Here is a 26,691-nt window from a genome sequence, read left to right as displayed (position 1 = left end):
TACGTCTTATACTTGAATAATAGTGTGTGTTTAATCTTAACATTTGTGTTCTACTTGAAAAACAATTTAGTTCTTACTGGCCAATTTCAAAGTTGATTGAAGTTTAAAAGGAGACACTATTTGTTGTTTGCACACCTGCTGCAAATATTGCTCAATACAAATCAATTCATAGAAAATAGTTTCTAGCTTGTAGTCTTACAAAGGGCTCACGAATTGTTTTTTTTTTTTGCGAATTGAAACGTTGGAGTCAAGAAAATAAATTGTTGATCCTTTTATTAAACTGCAAGCAATGAACTGTTTTTTACGAACATTAACCCAGTCGAATATGATTAGTTACACATGTCTCAAATGGAATTTGAGACAAAACGGTTATGATAGTTTGCCTCGAATCTTTTGAACCTTTACAAATTCAAGGCAAATTATCATTACCGTTATATCCCAAAATCCTAGCATGACTCATATTCCGAACAGCTTCGCTTGTAAAGATAAAACACAATATTTATACAATTTTCAAAAGGAAAGGAAACAGGAGTCATACAAGGATTGATCATACTGTGAAGAAATTTAAGTGGTTTTCTTGAAAAATCACTATAAAAATCGATTGTTCGGTCATATGCGTCAACAAAATATAAAACTCTCAAATGAGAAAGGGTTTTTTTTATAAAACTAGATTCATGTTATTTGAAATCCATCCAACAATTTACGAATGCTATAGACCGCCTTTATGTCCAAAAGGTCGAAAAAATTTCTCGCAGGAAAAGATCCCTCGCTGATCTAGTAATTGAACCGGCTCCGTATTCTCAGAAGTGTAAATTTTATGATAATGTATTTATTCATAGTCAAATGGATTGTAAAAAGCGGCGCAGCTGAATTTTTTTTTAATTTCGTGTGGTTTCATACCAAATTTTTTTTCAGAAATTTTCGGCTCTTTTTAACTCTAAACAATCCTACTAGGGTCCTAAAATGTTAAATGAAATCTTGTTTTTTATATAATAACACGAAAGAGCGTGTCACTGGTGAAGGAAACAGGAAGCCATTCCTTTGGATAGCTAAATGGACTTGGATAATTTGGTAAGTTTGTTCCGAATTATTCTTTAAAGGTGTTTCTTTAATCAAGAGCTGGAGTCGATTGATTTTTCGACTCATGGAACCATACTAAAAACAAAATTTCATGGTTACTATGATGGTCCCTGGAATCAGCTTTCCAAAGGTTTGCTGTTCCATGACTCGATATTTCCATGAGTCGATGGTCCCTTCAATATCGACTCATGGAGGTTTCACTGTATCTCCCTGAATTAAAATGATAGGAACGGCTGTCCAAGTTTTTTCGATAGAAAATTCAAATATTTTCTTTTATTACATTATTACGTATGAATACGTGGATAATTTGATAGCCGTATTGTATTTGAGTTATCTCGGAACCCAAGTCTGCACAGTAGGCCTGGTAATTTTAATATTTATACCATAGCAAGAAAATAGGGCAAATGTACCATTAGTTGTGCACCTAAGGGGAAACTGCTAAAACATAATGATAAAGTCATGTAATATGTGATTTCAAAGTATCAGTTGATAGTTTTCAAATCCTACTATCATTTAAATGTATAAAAATCACGATTCATTTGAAATTTCCCTGAAAGAGACCTTACACCGATAATAGGAACACCGTTCCTTTAGTGGAGGTATGATTTAAGGATGGTTTCTTCAGTAGCGCAAACCATTGATTTCTTATGGGACCCTCCACCGATGCACCAGGTGCAGAGGAGCAAAAATTTTAAACAAAATAATTGTTTTAAACAGTTTTACGATTAAATTTCATAAATATTATTCGATTGCTAGTATCATTTTCGCAACGTACATCATAGAAAAATATCACATATCATTTTTTTATGCGAAACATGTCAAAACAAATTACCTCCACTAGGGGAGGACTACTTGGAGAAATTTCGGTATTTTCAGGATGCTTTTCAATAATTCCAGGATGCTTCATAATAGAATAGAATAACACGAAAGAGCTGTTACTGCAATTACTTTAGCATTTTTTCCCGCTCAAATAACGGCTTTATCATTTTTAAACTTTGATGTAAAAATTAGGTCCATAAATGAACCTTGACACTTTTGATTATGTTTGACGGTCGCTTAGTCGACAAAAACACCATATGGGTTAAAGTTTTAACACTGCACGGCAACGCGAATCTACTCAAATCTTAGTTGTTTCAACGCAAAACCGTAGTTGAGCCCAATAACCCAAATTTGGCTAAATTTCCAAGGCCTCGTTTACGTACTTTGCCTTTGAAGCCATAAGGAAAATTTACTTTAATTTGATTTGATTCATCGCAACATTGAGTTCATACAACCCAAGCTTGAGAATAATGCATTTACCTTAATTTGGCTTTTTGTGCCAAACTGCTCCCATTGGGTAGGTGCAGCTCTCTCTTTCTATGTTTGACAACATTTGTGGGGAAGAGAGAGAATAACGAGAGATTTTGGGTTGAGAGAATAATCGATATACTTAATTTTGGGAAAAGTCAACTCAAAAATTTAGCTGAACTATTTTTTCCGTTTGGGGTTGTTCCTAGGGCGGCAGTCATTTATTACGTAACGCTAAAATTTAATTTTTTTGACCTCCTCTCCCCTCCCACCGTAACGCTTTTTGTATGAAAATATTTAAATTTTTGTATGAGCCGTAACGCTTGAGCCTACTTCCCCCATCCCCCTAGAGCGTTACGTAATTTGTGAATGGCGCCTAGGAACGATTCAAATATGACGTCCATCGTTTTTCGGGATTTCAAGACCCCCCTCCCCCCTCTGTTACGCTTTTTCCAATACCTAATACATGCACTGTCACACTTTCATAGACCCCCCACCCCTCCCCCAAATGATGGACGTTATTTTTGGATGACCTTCATCTGTCATTTAGGAAGGGACACGGAACACAAAATACACCCAAAATTTGAGTTTAAGCTACACGGAGCCATAAGTCAAACCAACTTTGACTTCTTTTGACGCAATTTAGCACTTCCGTGGGATAACCCAAATTTGCGTTAACTGACATATAGCTATCATCAGGTACCGTTTTGTCTCAAATTCCGAACAGACTCATATTCCGAACACTCCGTTTTTGTATGGCGATTCGGTTGAAATGTTTCGCTGAAATATGTCATCAAATAACCAGGAAATAGCAGTCGATTGCAATTCAGTTTTAACGTCTTTAAATGTATTTTATACCTCGGGAGTATTGATGATTCTTTAGTTTAAGGCCAGTAAAACTAGCTTGAATAAATTTATTTGCGAAATTATTCATTTGAATACGCTTTATTCGTGCTGTTCGGAATTTGAATCAAGGTGTTCGGAATATGAGACAGAATGAACGCAGTGTTCGGCATTTGAATCATAATGTTGTTCCATACTTTTACGTTAATACAATACTAAACAAGTTCAAATAAACATTTTTATCAGCACACTACACAGCTAACAGTTAGGCTTTCCGAAGAGATTAAAACTTTTACAAATATCAGCTAATTTATGCCTGCCAGATGCATTTCAAGTCACTGCTGGCCTTAAGTGTTCGGAATATGAGTCAAAACGGTACTTCTCCTTTGATAATAGCGAAAAAAACAACTCAGTTCAAACGAATCTACCCAGCGTTAGGTTAAAACAACTTAATGGTAGGTAAACTCGAAAGAATCCAAATTTGGCTTATTCCATTGAACTTTGACGATGAGTCGGCGCGTCTCTTTCTGTTTTTGACAACATTGCTGTTGCGTGAGAGGCAAAACAACCCAACCGTGGGTAAAAACTAAATGCAGTTTACCCAAATTTGAGTTTAAAGAACTTATTTTTGGGTAGTCTGATTTCTCCGTGTAACTGGTGCGACAGCGTAGTTCTTGGATGATCGCATAAAACGCGATGCGAGACGGAACCCGCAGACAAACAGACATAACACTTAGAACCAGTGAATCAATTGTCACCCAACACACAGCAAGATTGTCATCTTCTATTCTTGTTGCAATAATTTTATACCGCAGCATCAGTTTATCACCACTTGAACAGAATATGACAATGATCGATCACCACGTGCGCAGCTATTTTCTGGGCTTCGCATAACAATTTTCGATAAATTTCTTCGTGTTGCTAAACATTGACACACTATCGAACAGTATCCATAAAGCGAGTTGAAAAGGTTGCAACAATGTTGCATCCTGTCATTGTCATGGCAATTTTGCTTTTGATTGTATCCCTATCCGCAAAAGTTGGGACAAACGGTTGTGAGCCAGCTTGCTTTGTTGTTTGTGTTTCGTCTATTTTGATGACAATTTGATTCACTGCGTAGAACAAATCGCAATTTGATTCACTGCTTAGAACAAAACAATTCACTGCTCAGAACAAATAGTCGCGAGAACATGTACGCCCAATGTTGAAATCACTGCGGGTGGTGGATTGGCCACCTAGGGATCGTTGAAATATTACGTAACGCAACAGGGGAGGGAGGGGGTCTTCCGTAGTGTAACGCTCCAAACAAAAATTTTAAATTTTCCATACAAAAGCTGTTACGATGGACATTGATAAAGAGTGTGACGTCTGTTTGTCTGTGCGGAACCCAACTCTTGCTATTACAAATAAAAAAAATAATATTAACCCCTCAACGCCCAGTGTCACCTCTAGGTGACACCTGTTTTGTTTTGCTTGTCAAAAATCTAATTCTTCTTTGATTTCCGTGAAATTAGTTGTAAATAAAAGCTATACTTATCTAGTATGATTTTTGCTTAAAATGGTCCACATCAATCCGGAGTGGCCACCGAGAATCGACTCCAAGCTGAAAAAGTCCATTTTTTGTTTTCTATTATAACAGGAAATCAAAACGACATTTTATTTCAAAACAAACGTGGTTTGCGTTATTTTCAACTGTGCTTCAAATATATTTGAGGTATTAAATTTTTGGACACAGTATGTTCTTTTTGTTCCGATTTTTTCATCTCTGACTAATTTTCGTCTATGCATTTAACATGGCAATGAATTACAATAATATTCAGAAAGTAACAATAAGAAGCAATGAATAATAGTCGTAAGATGTCGAGAAAAATCAGAAATGGCCACCGCGGTCTTAATTATGGTACCCAGAACCTGTTTTGGGAAGCACCTCAGAGTCCCAAAAGACAAATTCATTCGTTCTGAGTCGAAAAAAAAATAAAAAAAAACAAATCTTGATAGCCTTCGATTTGTATTAGATTTTGCACATGTTTTTGCTATGGTAGGATAAGTGTTTTCCATAGAAAAAATGATCATTTTGACTCAAGAATAACTTTTGAAAACGGCCTATATTTTTTTGCAAGCATATTATTTGAAAAATTCTAACTCCGAAACTGTTGATTTTAGAGAAAAATGTTCTATAAAGAATTTGTAGTGAACCGTTGGGACCATAAGAAAAATATAAACACTGAAAAAATAGTTTATTTATTTTCATAAAAAATCAAAAATAAAACTTAAATTATAAATTACACAAAACCCCATTTTTAATATTTTTTTAAATTTTCACTTTAGAATCTTGATAGTAAACAGATGTTTGGGACAAAGTTTCATTATGGAGAAATTTTTGATAAAAAAGTTTTTCTAAAACAGCTTTTGGTCGATTTTTTCAATTTTGATTTTTTAACAAAATAAATACATTCTGATGATACAAGAATAATCTTGAAATTATTCTGAACCATAATGAAAATATGGACAGTTATTCGCGATTCTCCATCAAGGAAAATAAGTAGATGGAAAGATGTATGCTCTTTACTTTTGAAAACGTATTATTAATGATGGAGAAGCGCGAATAACTAATGAAAATTACCTATTTTAATATTTTAATTTTTTTTTTTGCGTTAAACTCGATATAATTGGAAGATGGCTACTTGTAGAGGAATTATCGTTATGATTTTAGAATTATTTCAAGATTCTTGTTGTAGCATCAGAAAGTATTTATTTTGACAAAAACACAACATTTTGAAAATCGGTCAAAATGAATTTTTCATGAAAAAACAACAAATATTTTTTCAGTGTGTATTTTTTTCTTGTAGGCCAGACGGTCCACTACAACTTCTTCATAGAACAATGTACGTTATTAAATTCTTATTATTATCAATATACAAAAAAAAACAAAAAGTTAATAATACCTTTTTTTATCACTACACTACGACGTTTACTATTATGAAAATACGTTCAACAAAAATAAAATCACAAACTGCACAACTTCCCATAAATGCCGATATTGTTATTTTACTGGTTCAAAAGTGAATTGGTAAAATGAACCGGTTCAAAAAGTTACACATTACAGTTGTACCACCAAACTGCTTTCAAATTATAACAGCAAACTTCAGCTATCGTCTTCTGAAATAAAAAATGATTTTATTGGATCTGAAGGGAATCGGTAAAATGAACCGATCAAAAAGGTAGCACGTTTCAGTTGTACGACTAAATTTCCATCAAATAATGCCAGTAAACTTTACCGCTTGTATTCTGAAAGAAATCTTCTGAAATAAGAAATGAATGGTTTCACCGGTTCAAAAGCGAAACGGTAATATCAACCTGTTCATAAAGTTACATATTAGTTACAAACTTCCATTATAATAAAACAGCAAATCTGACTGAGTATCTTAAAAACTAAAAAATGATGAAAAATGAAAACTGATGAACTATTACAAAGAGTACAACATTACAGTTGTATTATTAATTTGATATCCAATGATAACAGTAAATTTTACGGGTTATCCTCTGAGAAAAAAAATACCGGTTCAAAAAGTTACACCTTTCAGTTGTACGAGAAAACGTATACTATGTTATAGCAGCAAACTACAGCGATTATCGTCTAAACAGCGTTGCAAAAATCTCGAATGCTCAAACCTCTTACTTGAGATTTTTCACGAATGGATTGTAGCTCACGCAATTCAAAAGCCAAAACGTTAAACATCATGGATGAGTTGGCTAATCCGCTTTACCTAACAGCTCCGCTTGAAAAGCAAACCGATTCGAAAAGAAAGATTTTTCTCAACATTTCACCTTCTGAAACGCTTCATATAATAGCAAGATTTAACATTATACTTCGATCATTATAAATATATTTCATCATTATCGTCTAACTGAAGAATTACTAATTGTACAAGTTTTCTTATATGCCAGTTTAAAAGTGAATCAGTACAATGAACCGGTTTAAAAACAACACATTTCAGTTATTCGAATAATCTGCTATCAATTAATAACAGTAAACTTCACGGGTTATTTTCTGAAATGAAAATAAATGATTTTACCGGTTCACAAGTGCATCTTTGAAATTAATCGGTTCAAAAAGTTACAAATTAGCAGCAAATTTTAGCGGTAATCTTCTGGAATAAAAATTATTTATTTTATCGGTTCGAAAGTGAATCGATAAACCGAAGCGGTTTATCAAAAAACAAGATTATTTCACAAAACATCGAAATTAAATTTTGATTAAATCAATATGTATAATGAACCGGCTCATCAAATAAGAAGATATAACATTACACGTTGATTCTTATTATTTAAAAAAATACGTCCAACTGAAGAAGAATCACTAACTGCATAAGTTTCCTTATATGCTGGCTCAAAAATGATACGGTAAAATGAACCGGTGCAATAAATTACACATTACATTTGTAGGATTGATCATCTATCAAATGTTAACAGTTAACGTCACGGAATGTTTTCTGAAATAAACATAATTTTTTTAACTGGTTCAAAAGTGAATCGGTAGCATGAAACGGTTCAAAAAGTTACACATTTGAGCTCACGATTAACCTGCTACCAAATTATAGCAGCAAACTTCAGCGGTTATCTCCTGAAATAAAAAAAATGGATTTTACCGGTTCAAAAGTGAACCGGTAAATTGAACCGGTTCATCAAAAAACAAGATTAAGCGTAACGTTTCACCACCCGTTGGAATTACATTTTTATCTATAGCAGTTCATTTCTGGGCGCTGGAGGGTTAAGGATATTTATGCATTTTTCGCGTAACTTTTTAAAAGGACCTATCTAACATTGAAAGGCTCTCTTTGTTAACTTTCTCTTAAATCAATAACTGAGCCACATTAACCTCTTCTTTTGCTATTTTATTTTTTTTTTTAAGGTTTGTTTGGAACGCTAGCCAAGGACATTGTATTTCGATCTAGAGTGAAAAACTTCTCAAAATCTTTAGTATTACACTGTTATAATTGAAATTGAGTAAGAGAGAAAAGAATTTCTCATTGTTACATAGGTCCTTTAGTAAAGTTCAGCGAGATCTGTTCCTCGTGTAACGAATTGAAATAGTATAACGTATAAGATATAGTATTTCTGTTCCAGTGGGAATGCAGTGCTAAGAAGATGAAGGAAACGGGAATATTAGTGTACGTTCGTCTCTGGATGTATTCTCATCTCCAGAAAAAAAATAGAAAGACACTTGTATTCGATTATCTCTCAATTGGGTCCTAAAATGTTTAATGAAATCTTGTTTTTATTTAATGACACGAAAGAACATGTTACTGCAACTATTTTAGCAATTTTTCCCGCTCAAATAATGGCTACATCATATTTAAACTTTAATTTAAAATTTGGGTCCATAAATGAACCTTGACACTTTTGATCATGTTTGACGTTCGCTTAAACACCACAGGGCTTTTAGTTTTAACACTGGGGTTGTTCTTATCTGACATTTCGGAAGGGACACGGAAAGCAAAATATAACCAAAAATTTGAGTTTAAGCCAAGGGGAGTGCCAAAATCTAAAAGAATGTTTTTTGGGCTTGAACAAAACAAAAAAATTAAAAAATTGAGTAAACATGTGTTTTTGGCCTAAACTTAAGCGTTTGGCATTAAATTGGGACAGGCCTTTAGGACCCTATTTACTGTCTGTGCCATTTCTTTCTCCGCAAAAATACACCATCTATTACCGACGACAGGGCGCTGCCGGCAGTGGAGGACAGTCAATTTGCAAACTCTAATGAAAATTGGCGCCATCATTATCGTTGCGCTCCATAATTCCGCTCGGTGAACGATTCTTCCCTATCGCATCTAGGCACTTTGTAACGATTTGTTTTGCCCGTATCGGCTTTCCTCCTCTTGATGGTTGTGCTCCCCGGCTGTCGTTAAAACTGATTTGAACGCCAACGATACTCTTGTGACGAGAGTTGTCTTTATTGGTAAATCATCGTTGTGTTGTGTTGCTCTGAGGAGGGTTTCCCCTTAAGGAGCAGGTGGGGATGCCTCTGGGAACGAACTGGACGCACAAGATCGTTGTCGATCGAGCTAAATGGATGCGTTACTTGTCTCTAATAGAGTTGTTTTATTTTTAACCTGCCATTATTGACCAATTAGAATGCGGTACCGAGATAGTCATAAACGTTCCGAGATAGCATTAAGTGGCAATAATTTGAATTTGTGTGCATTTTCTATCTTTGTTTGCAGATCTCGGAATGTACGGCGAAAGGTGGAGAGTGCGATGAGAGCAAAGGTCGACCTGTATGCGGGACGGATAATCAGACGTATCCGACGCGATGCCATCTGATAAGGGCGCAGTGCAGCGGTCATCAGGTCAGCCTCAAACATCGGGGGACTTGTAAAGGTGAGCATTTCAAAATCTAGACCCTTATTCGTGATTAATTTCCGAATATTTTTCAGACGTCTGTCACGCATCACGCACGTACGCCCTCCAGCACCGGTCCAGTTCGCCCTACGGGGTCAAATTTGTGCCACGCTGCCGGGAGGATGGAACCTACGCTCCGGTGCAGTGCCTGGAAAGTGTCGGCTGCTGGTGCGTCAACGGCCAAGGCAAACCACTGCCCAATACGACGGTTCAGCATGGGAAACCGGTTTGCGTCAAGAAGGGCAAATCAAACCAGCGGCGATCCTCGCCACGAAATCCGGTTAGAAACAAACGCAGTAAGTATAGGGTAGTAGTCGCTTCTTCAGAGGATGTTTCCTACGCCCCCTCCTTACTACGCTTCCCGTCGGTGCGGTTTGATAACACCCATTCCGGCCGTTCAAAATATTTATCAATCCGATAGTTTATGGATAGCTTAGCATGTTTTAGCGCAGTCGGTCAATCTGTTTGGATTTTTACGATGGTCGTAATTTTTGGTGTGGATAATGCCTTTCGGGTCGCTATTTTTAACACTTGTTTATCCGGATCTATCATCTAGTTTCAAATTAGGCTCCTGTTATCATCGGTCGAGGTGTGACAGGGAGATTTAGATTATGATTTTGTGCCTTTCCACATTCATCCTTTCACCGGTTTTATTTGTGGAACAGGTTGCTCTCGTATGGACCGAGCCGTGTTCAACCGTAATCTGTTGAAGCTTTTCGAGAACGAACACATTCGTGTGCAGCAAAACGTGAAGGGAGGATTAACGGCGGCCTCGGTCAGCGAGAAAACCGTCCTGGATTGGAAGTTCGCTTCGATCGATGGCAACCGGAATGGCGTCCTGGACAAGACCGAGTACCGAGAGTTGAAGCGACTGATCAAGAAGGTAAGGTTTTTGAGAGACAGAACATTGTCTGGTGTTAATGTTGGGTCTTTTGGAACGACAGGTCGTGAAACCGAAGCGCTGCGGTAGGTCTTTTGGTAAGAGCTGCGATGCCGATCAGGACGAGCGGCTATCGCGGTTGGAATGGGCCAACTGCTTCTCCAAGGATAACCTAACACGTAAGTATACGTTGGCCCCTGTTGCAGAATGTTTCTAGTTTCGAAAGCACCATCCCATACTAATTCATGCATCATTGAAATTCCACGCCCATGTCCCAGTGGTTCGTGACAGTTCTGACAAATATTGCAACTTTGAAAGCTCTAATCAATATCGGAGTAGATCGAACATTAAAGTTTAGTTCAATAATTACAATCGCAACTTGTGTCGAACTGTCATCCCATCAAAATTTTAATTCGAATAACTTTGGTGACTAACACATCCTCCATTTCATTAGTCTTAGTATAAAATACAAAATGTGATTAAATATTTTGTAATTAATTGTGACTTCATTTTCTTCCTCACCTCTTTTCTTACTGTTCAACTTCCAATTTGGTAATCGTGAAATAACCCTTCAACCCCAATCAATCTACACCTCCACCACCAAACAATCCCACCCTATCAATCGGGTGACCATCTAGCCGAGATGGATCACCACTATCACAACCACCACCCTTCATCACAATCATCACCATCATATGCCGCTGCAGCGCCGCATCAAAACCACCACCATCAACAGCAGCAACACCACCAGCAGCAGCAGCAATACCAACACCAACATCATCACATGGGTGGCGTAGGCGGCGGCGGCGGCTACGGTGGTGGTACATTAATCGGTGTCGGTGGCTCCTCCCATTCTTCCTCTAGCTCTGGTTCTAGCACTAGCTTCCTCCGGTACGATGAGTCACAGCAGAATGGCTCCAATGATTACACTGATTTTGACGATGAAGATGATTACTCAGAAAATGACGACGATTCGGACGAATTGCCCGATAGTGATAATACGCTACTGAACGGACTGCACTTTAGCTTTGCCGGCAAGCGGCTGCAGCCCAATTTGTGTATGTATCTAGTTCGAGACGATTTGTTAATCCCTCACAGCCCGTCCTGTGCCTTCCGTGAACCACCCCCAGGCCTATCCCTAGAATCCCACCCTACTACACACTCACACTTAAACATGCGCACACGCGATCTCCTCAAATGTGATTGTATAAGTGTCCTGTTTCCGGTAGATGAACTCCCAGTCTAGAGTAGAACTCGTTAGAACGGTTAGATAATAACTATGTACTGATCTAGTGCACACTTTCCCCTCCTCCCCAATAATGACGGATGCTAAGACATCTCCGGTGACTTGTCTGCGGAGATAATCTAAAATACACAAACACACACACTTTTGGCCGAATTGTCTTCATTTTCAAAAAGCAACGCTCCCATCATTTCGGTTTTTGGCAAAATTGTAACTCCCTATATCTGTAACGATCATCCTTAACATCTGTCATTCGAATTGTTGTATCTGTGTTTCCTTTGTAGTAGTTTTAAGACGTTTTGTCGCAGGTGAGCTGGGTGATTTCTTTCCAATAGTTGTGAAACTATTCATTGATCTGATCTAGCTTACTGCACATTTGAATATAGAATTGAGGTCGAACTGGTAAAAAAAAGTAAAAAGATCTCTATTTTGATATTTTTTAACGTTTTGTTGTACTTTCATCCTTTTGTCTTTATTGTTTTTTTTTTTATTTCTTGCTTTGATTATGGTAACCAGAGAGACCCCGTTATTTTCCCTATCTTTTATCTCACTCTAACAATTTTCATCAAAATATTGCAGAAGCAAATCTCGAGTTTTAGTGAACCGATGGAGCTGAAAATTTAATCGATTGTGCACTACTGTAGAATTATATAATAAATTTTTCACATTGATATATGGAGTAGTACTTAAGATTTGCTTCTTCAAATGAATAGTGTGATTATAATGACGTCCCGTGTGGCCTTATATGTAATCTCTTGAACTAGCAGTAAGGCTCATAATATTTTCAAATAATTATTTTGACCTTATCGAGGTTGTACGTAAGCCACGTGGCACATTTTTGAGAACCTCATTTACATTTCTTCATTCAAAGCTCAAAAAAATCCTTATGACCTTTGAGCTTTAATTTGACCAGAAACTCTTTATATGATTAGCATTAGCATTAAGGTGGTATAGCAGGCACAATGGCCAGTAGAGTGATGCAAATTTTGAAATTTTAGCTCCCCTAGGCTTAAACGATTTTAATTATGGTAAATAGCATCCTCCCAAAGTTTGAAGTGGTTCTGAAGAAATTTGACTGTGCACACGCCATTTGAAGTTTATATGGAGCTTACTATGGAAAACGCCAGTCTTTTGTGTTCAGCCCTCTATCTCTTCGTCATAATATTTTATGGAAAAGTGAACAAATTCTTCTAATGGAATATCCTCTCAGCTACAACTTTGCCGAAGACCACTTTTTGATTGGACGTCAAGATAAATTGTTATTCATCATCATAAAGTTGGTTTGTATGTAGCATGCTTCACCAACTGTTCGGCAGGCAACAGTGGTGCTCCTGGCGGGAAGAATAGATCAAAGTATTCCAGGCTACTATGTTCTACAGCAGTGGTCCTCAGCCTAACCGATTACACGGGCCATCTCAACGGTTTCAAAATAAGTCGCGGGCTGCAAGATTTATAAGGATTAATTTTAACAGTTTCCAATGGGATTGCAAAAAATCACTATTTCTTTGAAAACAGACAATTCATTTCTGGGAACATCATGATCAAAATAGAGGGGTTTGGAAGCAAAGATATAAGTGACAGAGAAATAATGCCAAGTTTTTAATGAATTATGTTAGCTAATATAAAATAATTCATGACGAAAAAACTCATCTTGAAATACGTTTTTGAAGCTAGGAACAGAGCTTTATTAGTACACTTTATTCAAATTCGATCAACATGTCACTTACAGTATTAGACAATGTATTGTCAAGTTTTTCGATTCTAATACAAAATCTACTATACAATTCTAATACAAGTCTGATTTAGAGGGTTCATCTATTTTTAAGGATGGATTTATATTAAATTTTAAAATAACTTGAATTTTAACATATATTTGTAACTTTTTTTCTTATACGAATTAAAAGCAGTAACGATGTATTTTTCGACAAATTTCAATATTTACACAAAGCAAAACATTGACGAAATAGATTGATAGTATCTTCAGCAAATTTGTACATTTAGATGAGAATAACAATTATGCTAAAGATACTTGTGTAGGTCTCTTATTTTTTGAGATAAATCATTTATATTTTTTTCATGAAATTCACTTTAATCGGATTGATATTATTTTTGAACTCTTGATTTTCTTATTTTTGATATTTTGAAAATGTTGACACTTAAGTAATGTCCGAAATACTGTGTAAATTTTATTTATATCGGACTATAAATAACTGACATTCATTCCACAAAAGTTAACCAGTTGTATGGAAGGTCGAAAAAGTTGCAAATGTATTGTTCAATATTGTACACCTTTTTGCATTTTGGCTCCTCAACCAACCAAAAACAATATTTCAAATATTTAAAATAACATAATTTTCAAATAATTACAGAAATAAGAGACATTTTTGAATTCAAAATTTAAAAAAAATATCTTTGTGAAAAAACAGCGTTCTGTGGACACCTCTACAAGACAAAGATGCTGATTCAACTTTATTCTAAACTAAAATATGTCAAGTAGAGAGATTTTTAGAGATTTTAAGACTTTTTACAGGCCCTTAGCCTTCGTTTTAAGATTCTAAAAAATTTTCAGGGTTTTCAGAGACTTTGAACCTTTGAATGAGTCAAAGTCTATTTTATATTACTCCTTATGCCATGAAGATGGATAAATGCAGAAACATTTTACATGATTTCAATGACTGACTTTCCAAGAACAAAGTTGCTAGAGCAAAGGATTAAACAACAGCATGAATAAAATTTATAACATGCGGGCCGCATCACATTAATGTTCAAAACCCATTCGCGGGCCGCATAAAACCTTCTCGAGGGCCGCATGCGGCCCGCGGGCCGCAGTTTGGTGACCACTGTTCTACAGCAAAAAGGCAGTGTTGCTCTGAAAGTAATGGAATGATCATCTCAGCATGGTTTGGACTTTGTTATCAATAATAACAAATTATCCTTACGTCCCATCAAAATGTGGTCTTCGGCAAAGTTGTAGCTGGGAAGTTTTCATATGAGATAGGTGTGTTCACTTTTCCATAGATTATTATGACGAGCAGTTAGAGGACTGAACACAAAAGGTTCGCCTTTTCCATAGTAATTTCCATATAAATATCAAATAGCGTGTGCACAGCCAAATTTCTTCCGAATCACTTCAAATTTTGGAAGTACGGTTTTCATAACAATTGACATCGTTTAAGCATAGGGGAGCAAAAACTTCAAAATTTGCATTAGTCTAATGGCCAGCTTGTGCCCCTACTCACGATTTCAAAGGCACTAATCTGCTGAAATAATGAACGTACAAAGTCAATCTTCTTGTTTTAAGCTTTTTTGCTAGTGCACAAAGCTAAAATAGAAATTGCACTGTAGTTTGATGCTTCTTTCGCGAGATTTGTGCCTTCAAAGTTTTGGTACATTATTGAAATTTGATTCCAAGCTGTTTCACCTTAAGCAATTCGCACAAATTCGCAGGTGGTGAAGGCTATGACAAATTTGAATAATTTCATCATAATAATATGAAGCAATGGGTGTTTTTTATAGCCAAGAATTGGTTTTTGCGAAAGAATTTGAATATTGCTATGAAATTCAAAGTGGGACGGTTATGCCTAGAAATACCGCGTTTTGGGGAAATTTCTACGCATAAGAGTCCCACTAATTGTAACAGACTGATTTTGACCAATCACATTGCTCTTGATGGTTAGTTTGACTAGATTTTAATACCGAAAATGGAAAATGTGTATTGTAAAGCCTATATTGAGGGTCCAGACGAAGGTTCGTGTGGCATGTAGCAAAGTGGAGCCGTATATGGGTATGTGAATCAATATGGTTATACAGGTTGATAAATGCTGGGCATGGCGTACCATTGGTACCATGTGTACCTGAAGGAACAAAATAGATCCCTTTGAGTGGTTCATAGCCTCCAATTGTAAATGTTCCTGTGCTGAGGCTTACAGAGCCTGACACAAACCCTCTAGATTTCAGGAGGACCATTCCCCCTAATGTTTGGAGGGCCATAGAGCACAGTTTAGCTTCGAGTTTTACTCTGGCACTCGGACGATGATCAGCCGCCGCCCCTGACAATGGTACGCCATGCCAGTATACCATAATGTGGCGTTCAATTTTCAATTAGTTGTAGTTTCTCAAAAAAAATCGTTAACATGAAGACAACTTCACACCGCACAAAAATACAAGCAACAGAAAAAATGTGATTGAGACATGAACTCAGAAAACCAGAAACATCAAACCAATATACATGGTCAAGCAAGTTGCTGAAACTAGATAAAATTTTCCGTCGAATGCTTTTGTATGCATCCAATTACATTCAATTTTCGAAAAGTTTCAAGCATTTGTACCGTTTTGATTCATATTACGGACACTTAAGGTCTCAGTGAAGTATAACCCAGCTTGGACCATACAAAATAAATAATTCTGTATGATTTTTTAGCGTTATCGAGCTTCGGAAGCCCTTAACTTTCGGATGGTGGGTAAAGAATACGCGTCCGCAACTTGAATAATTTTAAATAAATCAAAACGTGTGGCCTTTTCATGATTCTTATTCCGGACGCTCCCTCACTTTTGCCTCATATTCCGGACGCTTTGATTCGAATTACGGACAGCTCATGATAATCATTAATTGAACAGTCAAATCATCAATTGAAATCGTTCAACCACTTATGAGACGTCTAAGGTAGTTGGGCATTATAAATTTGCAATGATATTTATGGAAAAAACCTAATAAAACGAGCCTTGCAAATAAGAACTTTTGGACGGCGAAAATTGAAAAATTTCGTGTGAAATGTTTCCCATACAAACAAGAGTGTCCGGAATTTGAAGCTGTCCGTAATATGAATTAAAACGGTATTTAGGAAAAATTTCGCCTAACTCAATTATTCAGTCTATTCCCTGTACAACAGTCTTAGAACACTATTGTGTGAAACAGGCAGTGTTCCACATGGGATGTAAAGCCAAAGAAAAAAGATGATATAAAACGATTTGACACAGCTCAATGAATCCTATAAATTAAGTATTTTATTTGCAACTGATTTTGGAAAATACATAGTGGGACAGATATGCGTAGAAATTCAGTAGCGAGACAGTTATGCGTGGAAATTCAACAGTGGGACAAATTAACTTGGTATGCTTTTCATAGAGTGTTCGAACAAAGTATATGTTTTTGAATTGTTTTATAATAATATAGGTTAAAATAGACTTTTTGGCTACAAAAACTAAAATATGACAAAAAGTAACATGGGACAATTATGCGTATAACGGCAGTACAGACCTAGACCGTCCGTTACCAAAGTCAAAGATTTGGGACCAACCCTTGACTCTTAGACAAGATTGACGCATCTTCCAACAGTCGACAGCTGTCCTGGCCACGTCCTTGCGAATGCTGAGGAATGGGAAGGAATGATTATATGAACACCTAATTAAGAAAGATGCAGGGAACTCTACGACCTTTCATAGGTGCTACAAGATATAGTGGAATATTATTGGGCTGGGAAAGGCCATAGGATACGTTTGGTAGACGTTTTGGCACATATAAATAGTATTTGGGCGTTGGTTCATATTGGAACAAACTCACCAGATTTTGCATTTGAAACCTCTCTGCAACTCACCGTTCAATCGACCTCCAAATGAAAATGTCTGCACACGGATTTGTGCAAACGATTCTGATGGCATGGATTGCATGCGCAAAACACTGGACATATTTGCTACGAAAACCGAGAAAAAATATCATTCTGGCGACGCACAAACCGAACTCGCTTACTTGGGCATTTGGACGCACACTGCTCAGCAAATACGAAAACCGAGAAAAAAAAACAATCATTCCGACAACGCACAAACCGAACTGTACCTCAACATGCTGACGAAAGTTGGATGCTGCATCATAGACGACAAAACATATGTGAAGGCCGACTTCAAACAGATCCCCGGCAACCTGTTTTTCACGGCCAAGGATAAGTTCAGCGTTCCGGAGCATGTCCGCACTCATAAGATGTCCAAATTTGCGAAGAAATTCCTGGTTTGGCAAGCCATCTGCACGTGCGGGAAGTGGAGTGCACCTTTCGTGACCCAGGACACGATGAACGGACAGGTGTACATGAAAGAGTGCTTCCAGAAGCGGCTGCTTCCTCTCCTGAAGGCCCACAACGTCCCAACAATCTTCTGGCCGGATTTGGCCTCATGCCACTACTCCAAGGACGTGCTGAAGTGGTATGCGGACAATAAGGTCAATTTCGTGCCGAAAATGTTCAACACTCCGGAGCTCCGCCCCATCGAGAAGTACTGGGCGATTATGAAGCAGCATCTTCTTAAACGACCCAAGGTAGTGAAGACAGTCGAGGAACTGAAGAAAGTATGGGTTTACATGCAAAAAACGGTTGATTCACAGGTTGTGCAGAATCTTATGGCCGGGGTGAAGGCCAAGGTGCGGGCATTTGCGTACGGACTGTAAATAAAATACGAGTAAAATGGTAAAATGAAGTTAAATAGTTATTTCTTAATCCCTGAAAATTTGATGGCAATCGGATGAAAACTCGAATTTTGCGAATCAATTTTGTGTGTGGCAATTTCATCGTGGACACTCTTTAGCAACCTGAGTAATCTGTGCGGTGATGCCAAATAAATATGGCATGCGGAAATGTACTAGAAAATCATGAACATTTGTATGAGAAGTCAAACTACAAACTTTGAACGGTGTTTTCGCAATGCCGACTTTTCCATATGGGACAGTTATTTTTTATGGGCAGTAATGCACGATGTACAAAACGCTCATAAGACCGCGTTAGTCCTCTATGGGGATGATACGTAGACTATGCTTGAGGAAGACTTAGAAGCTCTTGGGGTTTTCGAAGGGGCAGCCAAGGGTGAAGAGAAGCGTTCTTGAACCGAGTGAATTGGCGAAATAATTAAATACCTAACAGTTGCAGAGATACCGTGTCTACTGATTTTTTTTCTACATATATTTACCTATATTTACCACTGTTTTGCATGTCAACTCTTTCATTTCGTTTACTTCGAAAAAAATGAGTAGTTGTCAACAGTAACAAAGGATTATAATTTCATATATTTACTACTTCGAAAGGCTAATTTGGGATTTCTGTAAATTGCATTACTCGTTTTTTTTTTTTGGGATGCGGAATCTCATTGCTAAACAAGATCTTTAATTTGCTCTGATATACCTGGCCAAAACACACATTTTCTAGATGTAGTGTTTGAGTGGTTTCGATACCTTTGTAAATCGTGTCCAGTACAAAACGGTACATAGTTTTAGGCACTAGAAATCTATCTCCTTTCATAACAAATTCGTTGTAGATGGTTAGCTGCTCATGAAACTTAAAATATTTCTACGCCAAATCGTTGTCTTCGCTGTATTTTGTCGGTCATCCTTTTGAGATACGTTACTTGAGAAGTATGATTTCATCATTAGTTTCTGACTCATGTATAATTGTCGGCGTCGATATTCGTAAATCTTCATTCGGATCAGTTTGTTCCAAATTCAAACTTTAGACTTCAAACGAGTGGAGAGCATCTACACTATTTGCAGGAGCTCTTGAGAGAGTATCGGCTATGATCATTTCTCGTTTTGTAGATTAGCGGAATATTGTAACGTAGAAGAACCATCAACATTTTCTGAATTCTACGTGGAGCAACAGATAAGGGTTTCTTGATAATATTTATCCCAAGTAACAATTTTAGTTTTACGAATTACTTCCAGGGTGCTTTAAATAAACGCCCATAAAACTGCGGTCATAGCACTGTTGCCTTCATCGCATCCCCCAAAACCTCTTATAGATTAGAACACGACTAGTTGGCCCACTCTGAAAGAGGCTATGAAGTGTATAATTATGTTGGGGACGGACCTGGTGTAGTGGTTAGATCACTCGCCTCTCACGCCGAGGACCTGGGATCGAATCCCATCCCCGACATAGTCACTTATGACGTAAAAAGTTATAGTGACGACTTCCTTCGGAAGGGAAGTAAAGCCGTTGGTCCCGAGATGAACTAGCCCAGGGCTAAAAATCTCGTTAATAAAGTCAAACCAACCAAACCTATAATTATGTCACACGAATAAAGCAAAATAGCATTTATGGTAGCTATTTTGAGGCCACCTGTTCTGGATGAATGTCGCTTCATCTTGAAAATGATTTTATCATAACGTCGATCTTGCCGGATTTATTCCAACGTAAACTAAACAAAATAAGATTGAAAACACATCTGTAATTATTTGTTTGGTAGTGCTTGTTAAATATTTGAAGTGATTTATTTTAATATAGTGCACAAATCTTTAGTGCCGAGTTTACTGTGAAATGTAATGTTAAAGAAGTTAAATTGCGTGTCCCCCCTCTGAAAGTGGCATATTTCAAGTTATTTAGCATTTGCTAAAAGAAACCTTTAGGAGAAGAATAAACCATATTCAACATTTATTGGATATTTTTTTGAAAAACTCTGAAAAAAAAATACTTTTACTATTTTTTATTCCTAAAAAACTAGAAATTTTTATATATTTTTCATGCAAAAAAAAAATTTTTTTAGAGTTTTATATTTTTTCTGAAAAGTTGAAACGTGCTGAAAAATTTTAAGCTTGTATTCATTAAAAAAAGATTGGAAATCGGTTGAGCTGTTCAAAAGTTATGATTGTTTTAAAAATGAAAATCTAATGCGCTGAAACCTACGGTGTTCACCGATGAAAAATTACTGATTTTTTATTTTCAAAATAATATATCTAAAAAACTAAAAAAAAAAGTACATCGCTGAAAATTTGACAGTAAACGCAAAATTTTCTGAACTTCAAAGAAAAAATGAGAATAGTTCCTTTTGTCCCGAGGCCTTCAGAACACGAGAAAACGGAAATTTTTGATTTTTTCATGTAAAAACCAGTTTTGAAAAGTCTTGAAAAGTCAAAATCTTTAGCTTTCATTCCGTCCAAGAAAACTGAAAATCGATCAAGCGGTTCAAAAGTTATAATATTTAAAAAAATATAAGTCGAGTCTTGTACACGACACTGAAGACGGCCTTACAGTTGAGATCGAAATACGCGTATCTGTCAAAGGATACAAACTCTAGTGGAATTAAATGGTATAGTACTAAATTCGTTTTTTCATCCACTTCCACTTAAAAAATATTTTTTTTTTCGAAATCACGATATTTCTGGATACTCTATTTCGGAAATGGTCACCCTAATCAAAAAATCTAAAAACACGTGTATCCTTATTTCGGATAAGGAACAAAATAGCAAATTTCTGCAAAATAGCAGAATTCGGTGACCCACTAGATCGGTTTTTCATGCAATGGCTGTTTTGCTACTTCTCTCGTCCTGATTCAAATTTCACAATCTTCCGGTTCTTGAACGGCGCTGTTAAAAGCTCTCTCGTGACGCTTATTTATCTTCGGGAGAAGCTGAGCTTCTAAAGCTGACAATATCGTTTCACAAAATTGTTTGTCTTCAACACTTAACGGTAAATTCTGATAAAGCTTTAGGCATTCTTTCCCAATGCACGACAGAAGGGTTACAATTTGTTGATTCATGGGCCTGGTTGAAAGGTTGATGCTTGCTATACAATACATAATACTCCCATGATGATTTGGAAAACTTGACGCTTTGACAAACTTCTTCATAAATGTCGAAGGTCTCCGCTGCACTGTTTTTTATTTTGTCGATATCATGTGATTTTTGGATAGCACCCAAATCATTGATTTTAGCGATATAGTTCGTTCGGAGAAGTTTCTTGGTGTATTTAAAGCGCATCCTTTGATTCAAAAGTTTTTTTGATCAATCCACCTAGGAAAAATATTTCTTTCATAACACTTATTTCTATCTATTCTATGGCTGCATCGGCAAAGTTGTAGTAATTTGAAACAACTTTGTCGAAGACACGATTTTTCTACCTCTTATACTTATATGCCGCTGTATGTGAATGACCCCCAAAAATCATATTCTTTATCATAACTTTTTACCAATATTTTTAATTTTTTTTTGTGTTTTCTTCAAAGGTGTTTGTTACATAAAAATCCGTATTTTTGCAGAAAACCGGCATCACGGTTTTTTTTAAATGACTTAGTTATTCAAAAATTACTTTTTAAGGGATAGCCTAGGCCCCAATATCTGCTTCCGTCGCAAAATGGCGCAGACAACCCTTACATACACTCCCGTGCATAAGTTTGGGTTCACCCCCAAAAAAACATGCAAAAGTTTTCAGTCCATATCTCTGTGATTGCACATCCAATTGAAACCTTCTAAGCCACATTCCAAAGGCAAAGAGTTATTCTAACTTCGTATGTATTTTTCTAAAAACATTCTTCGAACTTTGTATACTAAATTTTTAGTAAAAGTTGTGACATTTTTCAATAAAACACACTGAAAAAACTTAGTTAATTTCCTCAGCATTGGATCGACCAAAATTTAAAAACAAGGTGTCATTAGAATCACAATCTTATATTCTTTGAAGAGTACTCACGAAATTTCTGCGGAAAAATCTGAAAAGTATTCTAAATCAATGAAACAGTCAGTCAAGTGATCGTGCAAAAGTTTGGGTTCACCCCTCAGTATGATGTATCGTGCAAAAGTTTGGGTTCACCTGAACTTACTTAAAACACGAAAAATCTGTGAAATCTCAAACCAATCATGTACGCGCCATTATTCGCGCTCAAAAGAGCTTTAAATTATTAAAATCGGTTGAAAAATGGCAGAGATATTAACAAAAATGATGTGCGTGAAGCTCAGGTGAACCCAAACTTTTGCACGATTTGCATCATACTGAGGGGTGAACCCAAACTTTTGCACGATGACTTGACTGACTGTTTCATTGATTTAGGATACTTTCTAGATTTTTCCGCCAAAATATCGTGGGGTCTCTTCAAAAAATATAAGATTACGATTCTAATGATATTTGTTTAAAAATTTTGGTCGATCCAATGCTGAGGAAATTAAACATGATTTTTCAGTGTGTTTTTTTTTTTTGAAAAATGTAACAACTTTAAGTAAAAATTCAGCACACAAAATTCAAAAAATGTTTTTTCTTACAACTCTTTGCCTTTCGAATGCGGCTCAAAGAGTTTCAATTAGACGTATAGTCACAGATATATGGACAGAACACTTTTGTATGTTTTTGATGGGGTGAACCCAAACTTTAGCACGGGAGTGTACAATGAAAGTATCATATCTTCCCTTTCGGCAGGTGATAAAATCGTTTGTCTATAAGAGTTGTTTCATGCGTTTTTAAATCCGAACTCGATCGATAACTCAATTACTTTAGGATATAGATAGCTTGATGTTCAACAAAAACACGTGTTTTAAGTTATCTATTAACTTTGTAGAATACATAAAAATGTTAAAAATCTAAGTAAAAAGTTATGGACAAAAAAAAAATTCAAATGAGTTTTCTTATACGAATGTATGCAAATGTTGTTAAAAATTTCATGACTCTTTTTTAATGGCCCAATTCTATATTCAAATGTATCGGCAGTTACGTCTCATGGCCAGCCTCAATATCGTTGCATCGATTTATTTACCCTCTGAATCACATCGCAAAACTAATCATTCCCCAATCCCCCTCTTGAGCTCAGTGCTACAAGGTAAAACAACGCTGGAGCTGAAAGGTGACCAGGATCCCATCTTCAAAGACAGCGAGGCCGAATCGGACTGCCTGAGTGATCGTGCCGCCGCACTGGAGGAGCAAAGGGTAAACATCTAATCCGAATCCGTATAGCTGTTATCGTTGCGATAATTTGCCTAATTGGTCGGTGTTAATTTTTTTGGCAGAGTGGTGCTACGGCGCTATACGTTCCGGAATGTACCGCCGACGGGCGGTATCAACGGGTCCAGTGCTACTTGTCGACCGGGTACTGTTGGTGCGTCCACGAAGACACCGGAAAGAACATTCCCGGGACGTCAACTAAGGACAAGCGACCGCAGTGTGACGTGTATCCGGGCGTAGGGGGTCGACAGATGCAGGGCTGCCCCGATGACAAGAAGTTGGAGTTCTTGCGAGACTTGAAGGACTTTTTGAAACAGCAAATAGCAAGCAACTCGGTGACGGCGTAAGTTTGTAAAATATCGTTTGAAAACGATGGTTTTAACTTTACCTTTTGGTTCTAGAGCGGATAACACCAAATGGGGAACCGAAGACGAGAAGATTGCAACGCTCAGCTTTGTACTGCTAGACAAGAACAAGAACAAGGTTTGGGAGCGGAAGGAGTGGAAAATTTTCCGAGAGCTTGTCACTGAAACAAGGTAAGTGCATTACAAGAATGTTTCGCAAACAGATTATTGCAACTTTTTCCTACCTTTCTTGAAGACAATTGCGAAAATGTGGCAAAAAGATGCCTCGCTATTGTGACGTAAATAATGATCGCAAGATCACCCTCTCCGAATGGCTCAATTGTTTGCAAACCCAGCGGACACCCTATGTAGAAGGGGGCTCGGTAGCCAAGTCATCCTCGCTGATGTCCACCAGCGGATCCTCTGGAGGCGGAGGCGGAGGTGGAGGTGGAATCGGACATTCTGAAAGTGGTTGGAAACCATCCTTGTCCGCATCATCCACCTCCAAGTTCCGGGGCCCTAACCCTCTGGAATCGGTTCTGAAAAGCGACTGAAAGTCTCGTAGCATATCGAACATGAACAACCACCCACATACCAACCACAACACACCCACATATTTACGAATGAGACTTAAAGCGAATGCGGGGTTTTCTGGAGGCATCCAGAATGTTCGCCACATAGGCAAACAGATGTAACATTTGGACGTATTGGATCTAAAGTTAGACAATATTCAATCAGCAGCGTAAACTCCTTGACCTTTATAACCTAATACATAGTTCAAGTAAAAACAGGCTTCTAAAAAATAGATATTGCAAAAATCATGATTAATCGTCTCAAATAATGATATATTTTTTTAAAACTGTGGTTACGTATGTCATCCTCAAATCCAAAATAACGGCCATAGCTTTGTATATACGTGGTCAGGATTGTACAGCTGAGTACAGATTGAATAGATCTCCAAATAATGTTGGACCGGCTTCGAACTTTAAATTTGATTTTGAATGGAAGGTCTTGGATTTCGTTGGAAGCCAATTTGTAATATTTTGTCACATCAGTTGATAGATTCGAACAATAATAAGTGTATACGATATTTAAACTCTTCCTATTATGCTCCAAGTAACTTGTTGATAGAAAGCTACGACTATGTTTTTTCGTTATTCTGACTATTACATCTGTTTGCCGTTCACACCATGAATATGGATGCTTCCACAGAAGAAAACGACAAGTAGTGCCATGTTTTACACAGCAATATGACGACAACAATCCGTTGAAATGCAATGTGCATTCAAATGCAATATTTTGAATGCTCAACACAAATACTACAATAAAGAACGATCAATTATTGCAACCCATTGATTACTAATTACTGTAACTACCGGTGTACCAGTGATATTTTCGCACTTTATATCGCACACTCTTAAAAAAGCAACGCTAGAGGAACTGCGTATATTCTTTTCTAAGCTCTGGAAGAATGTACGGCGAAGGAACAAAACGGATTTCAGATTGTTTTATTTAGTTGATTAAGTTTAAGCGAGACGCGAGAGCGAGCTAGGGTAAAATTTGATGGCGATCGAAAGTGGAAATTTCCGAATGAAATCAGTATTAAAATAGCAAAAAAAAATGGATCATCTGTTGCCGCTTTCGCATCGCATTGCGCCACACTTGTGCAGGGCATCTTTGACGAAACAAAAAAGGTTTTTGGGCTTTCTGTTATTGAATCAAAAGGAAACGAATGCGAGATTAGGAATGAAAATAGAGAGCGATGTATGAAATGAATTTCTAAAAGTGCGTGTGATATATGTTATTTAATTTAAACTGTACGTTATTTTATAGTCTTTTTTGTACGCAAACGAATCCCAATTATAACTATATTGCATAGTTACTTTTAAATATAACTGTTTTGTGTAAGTTTCCTGTTTAATGCAAACAAAAGCATGAATCAACAAACAGGTTTTTTTAAAAGAGATAAATGCTTATTGCTTACCTATTTATACGAACTGTGAAAATATGAAAGCATCGAATCCGTGCTACAACGGAAACGAAGAATGAATAGAATGCTGCAGAAAAATATCATAAAAGAGAAGAAATTCAGCATTCATCGTATTTGTCGATAGAACACAAAAGAAATCCTTCGATCAATACTGCTTTTGAAATAACAGATCATGAGTTCAACACCAGATTAGGTTTCTTCTTCACACTTCTTAGTTTCATCAGGACTCGTGAGTATCATCGGTAGATCAACACTACTTATAATTCATCAGTAATTCCATCTTGCTATGTTAGTTTTTAGAATAATCTGTTCACCATACTATCATGAACCTTCGGAGTTCATGCAAAACATTTTCTGGGATGTTAGATGCAAGCACGTTCAGTAAAAATTCCACCCGTTTTAACGGGTCTACCCCGTTTGGCATAATGCCGTATGGCATAATGACGTTTGGCATACAGTCGTTTGGCATAATAGCTGTTTGGCATAATGCCATTTGGCATAACGGTCGTTTGGCATAACCGCCATTTGTCATAATAGCCATTTGGCATAATTGTGAAAAACATTGAATTTTATCAAATTCCTTCCATTAAGGGGTGTGGATAAACTGCTCACGATCGTTCATTCCGTTGTCAGTTATTGATAGGACATACTTCTAATCTTCATTTTTCAAGGAAACCAATATCCAATAAAGCTCTTTTGGAATTGCAGCATACATGTCTTCCGCGGTCAGTATGTCCGGGATATTACAGCGCATTTTTAACAAAAATGTATCCAACGCCTAAGTTATTCCCTGCCGTTTGAAAAAAAGGAACATGACATTTTATGACGCATCTTATGGTTCCGCAAATTACTTAACACTGCAGTAACTTCCTTTTTCAAATTATGCCAAACGACCATTATGCCAAACGACTATTATGCTAAACAACTGTTATGCCAAACGACTT

The 26,691-nt window shown here is 36.9% G+C and overlaps 1 protein-coding gene across 4 annotated transcripts in view; it reads left to right on the top strand.

The window, feature by feature from the left end:
- The window catches only part of LOC5575737 (SPARC-related modular calcium-binding protein 2), a 217,609-nt gene extending 191,765 nt beyond the window's left edge, over positions 1 to 25,844 (top strand). For 2 of the 4 annotated variants that reach the window (XM_021840027.1, XM_021840026.1), the window contains 9 exons: positions 9,438 to 9,594; positions 9,651 to 9,911; positions 10,281 to 10,498; positions 10,560 to 10,674; positions 11,134 to 11,553; positions 23,283 to 23,398; positions 23,479 to 23,756; positions 23,815 to 23,949; positions 24,014 to 25,844. In XM_021840027.1, coding sequence (XP_021695719.1) covers positions 9,438 to 9,594; positions 9,651 to 9,911; positions 10,281 to 10,498; positions 10,560 to 10,674; positions 11,134 to 11,553; positions 23,283 to 23,398; positions 23,479 to 23,756; positions 23,815 to 23,949; positions 24,014 to 24,311 — 1,998 coding nt within the window. In that variant the 3' untranslated portion in view covers positions 24,312 to 25,844. The remainder of the gene's footprint in view (positions 1 to 9,437; positions 9,595 to 9,650; positions 9,912 to 10,280; positions 10,499 to 10,559; positions 10,675 to 11,133; positions 11,554 to 23,282; positions 23,399 to 23,478; positions 23,757 to 23,814; positions 23,950 to 24,013) is intronic. The other 2 variants (XM_021840029.1, XM_021840030.1) reach the window with 2 other exon arrangements.
- Positions 25,845 to 26,691: the final 847 nt, after the last annotated feature.

The sequence above is a fragment of the Aedes aegypti genome, chromosome 2, assembly GCF_002204515.2.
Source record: "Aedes aegypti strain LVP_AGWG chromosome 2, AaegL5.0 Primary Assembly, whole genome shotgun sequence".
Classification (NCBI taxonomy): domain Eukaryota; kingdom Metazoa; phylum Arthropoda; class Insecta; order Diptera; family Culicidae; genus Aedes; species Aedes aegypti.
Note: the sequence above shows the minus strand (reverse complement) of the source record. Positions and strands in the feature narration are given on the sequence as shown.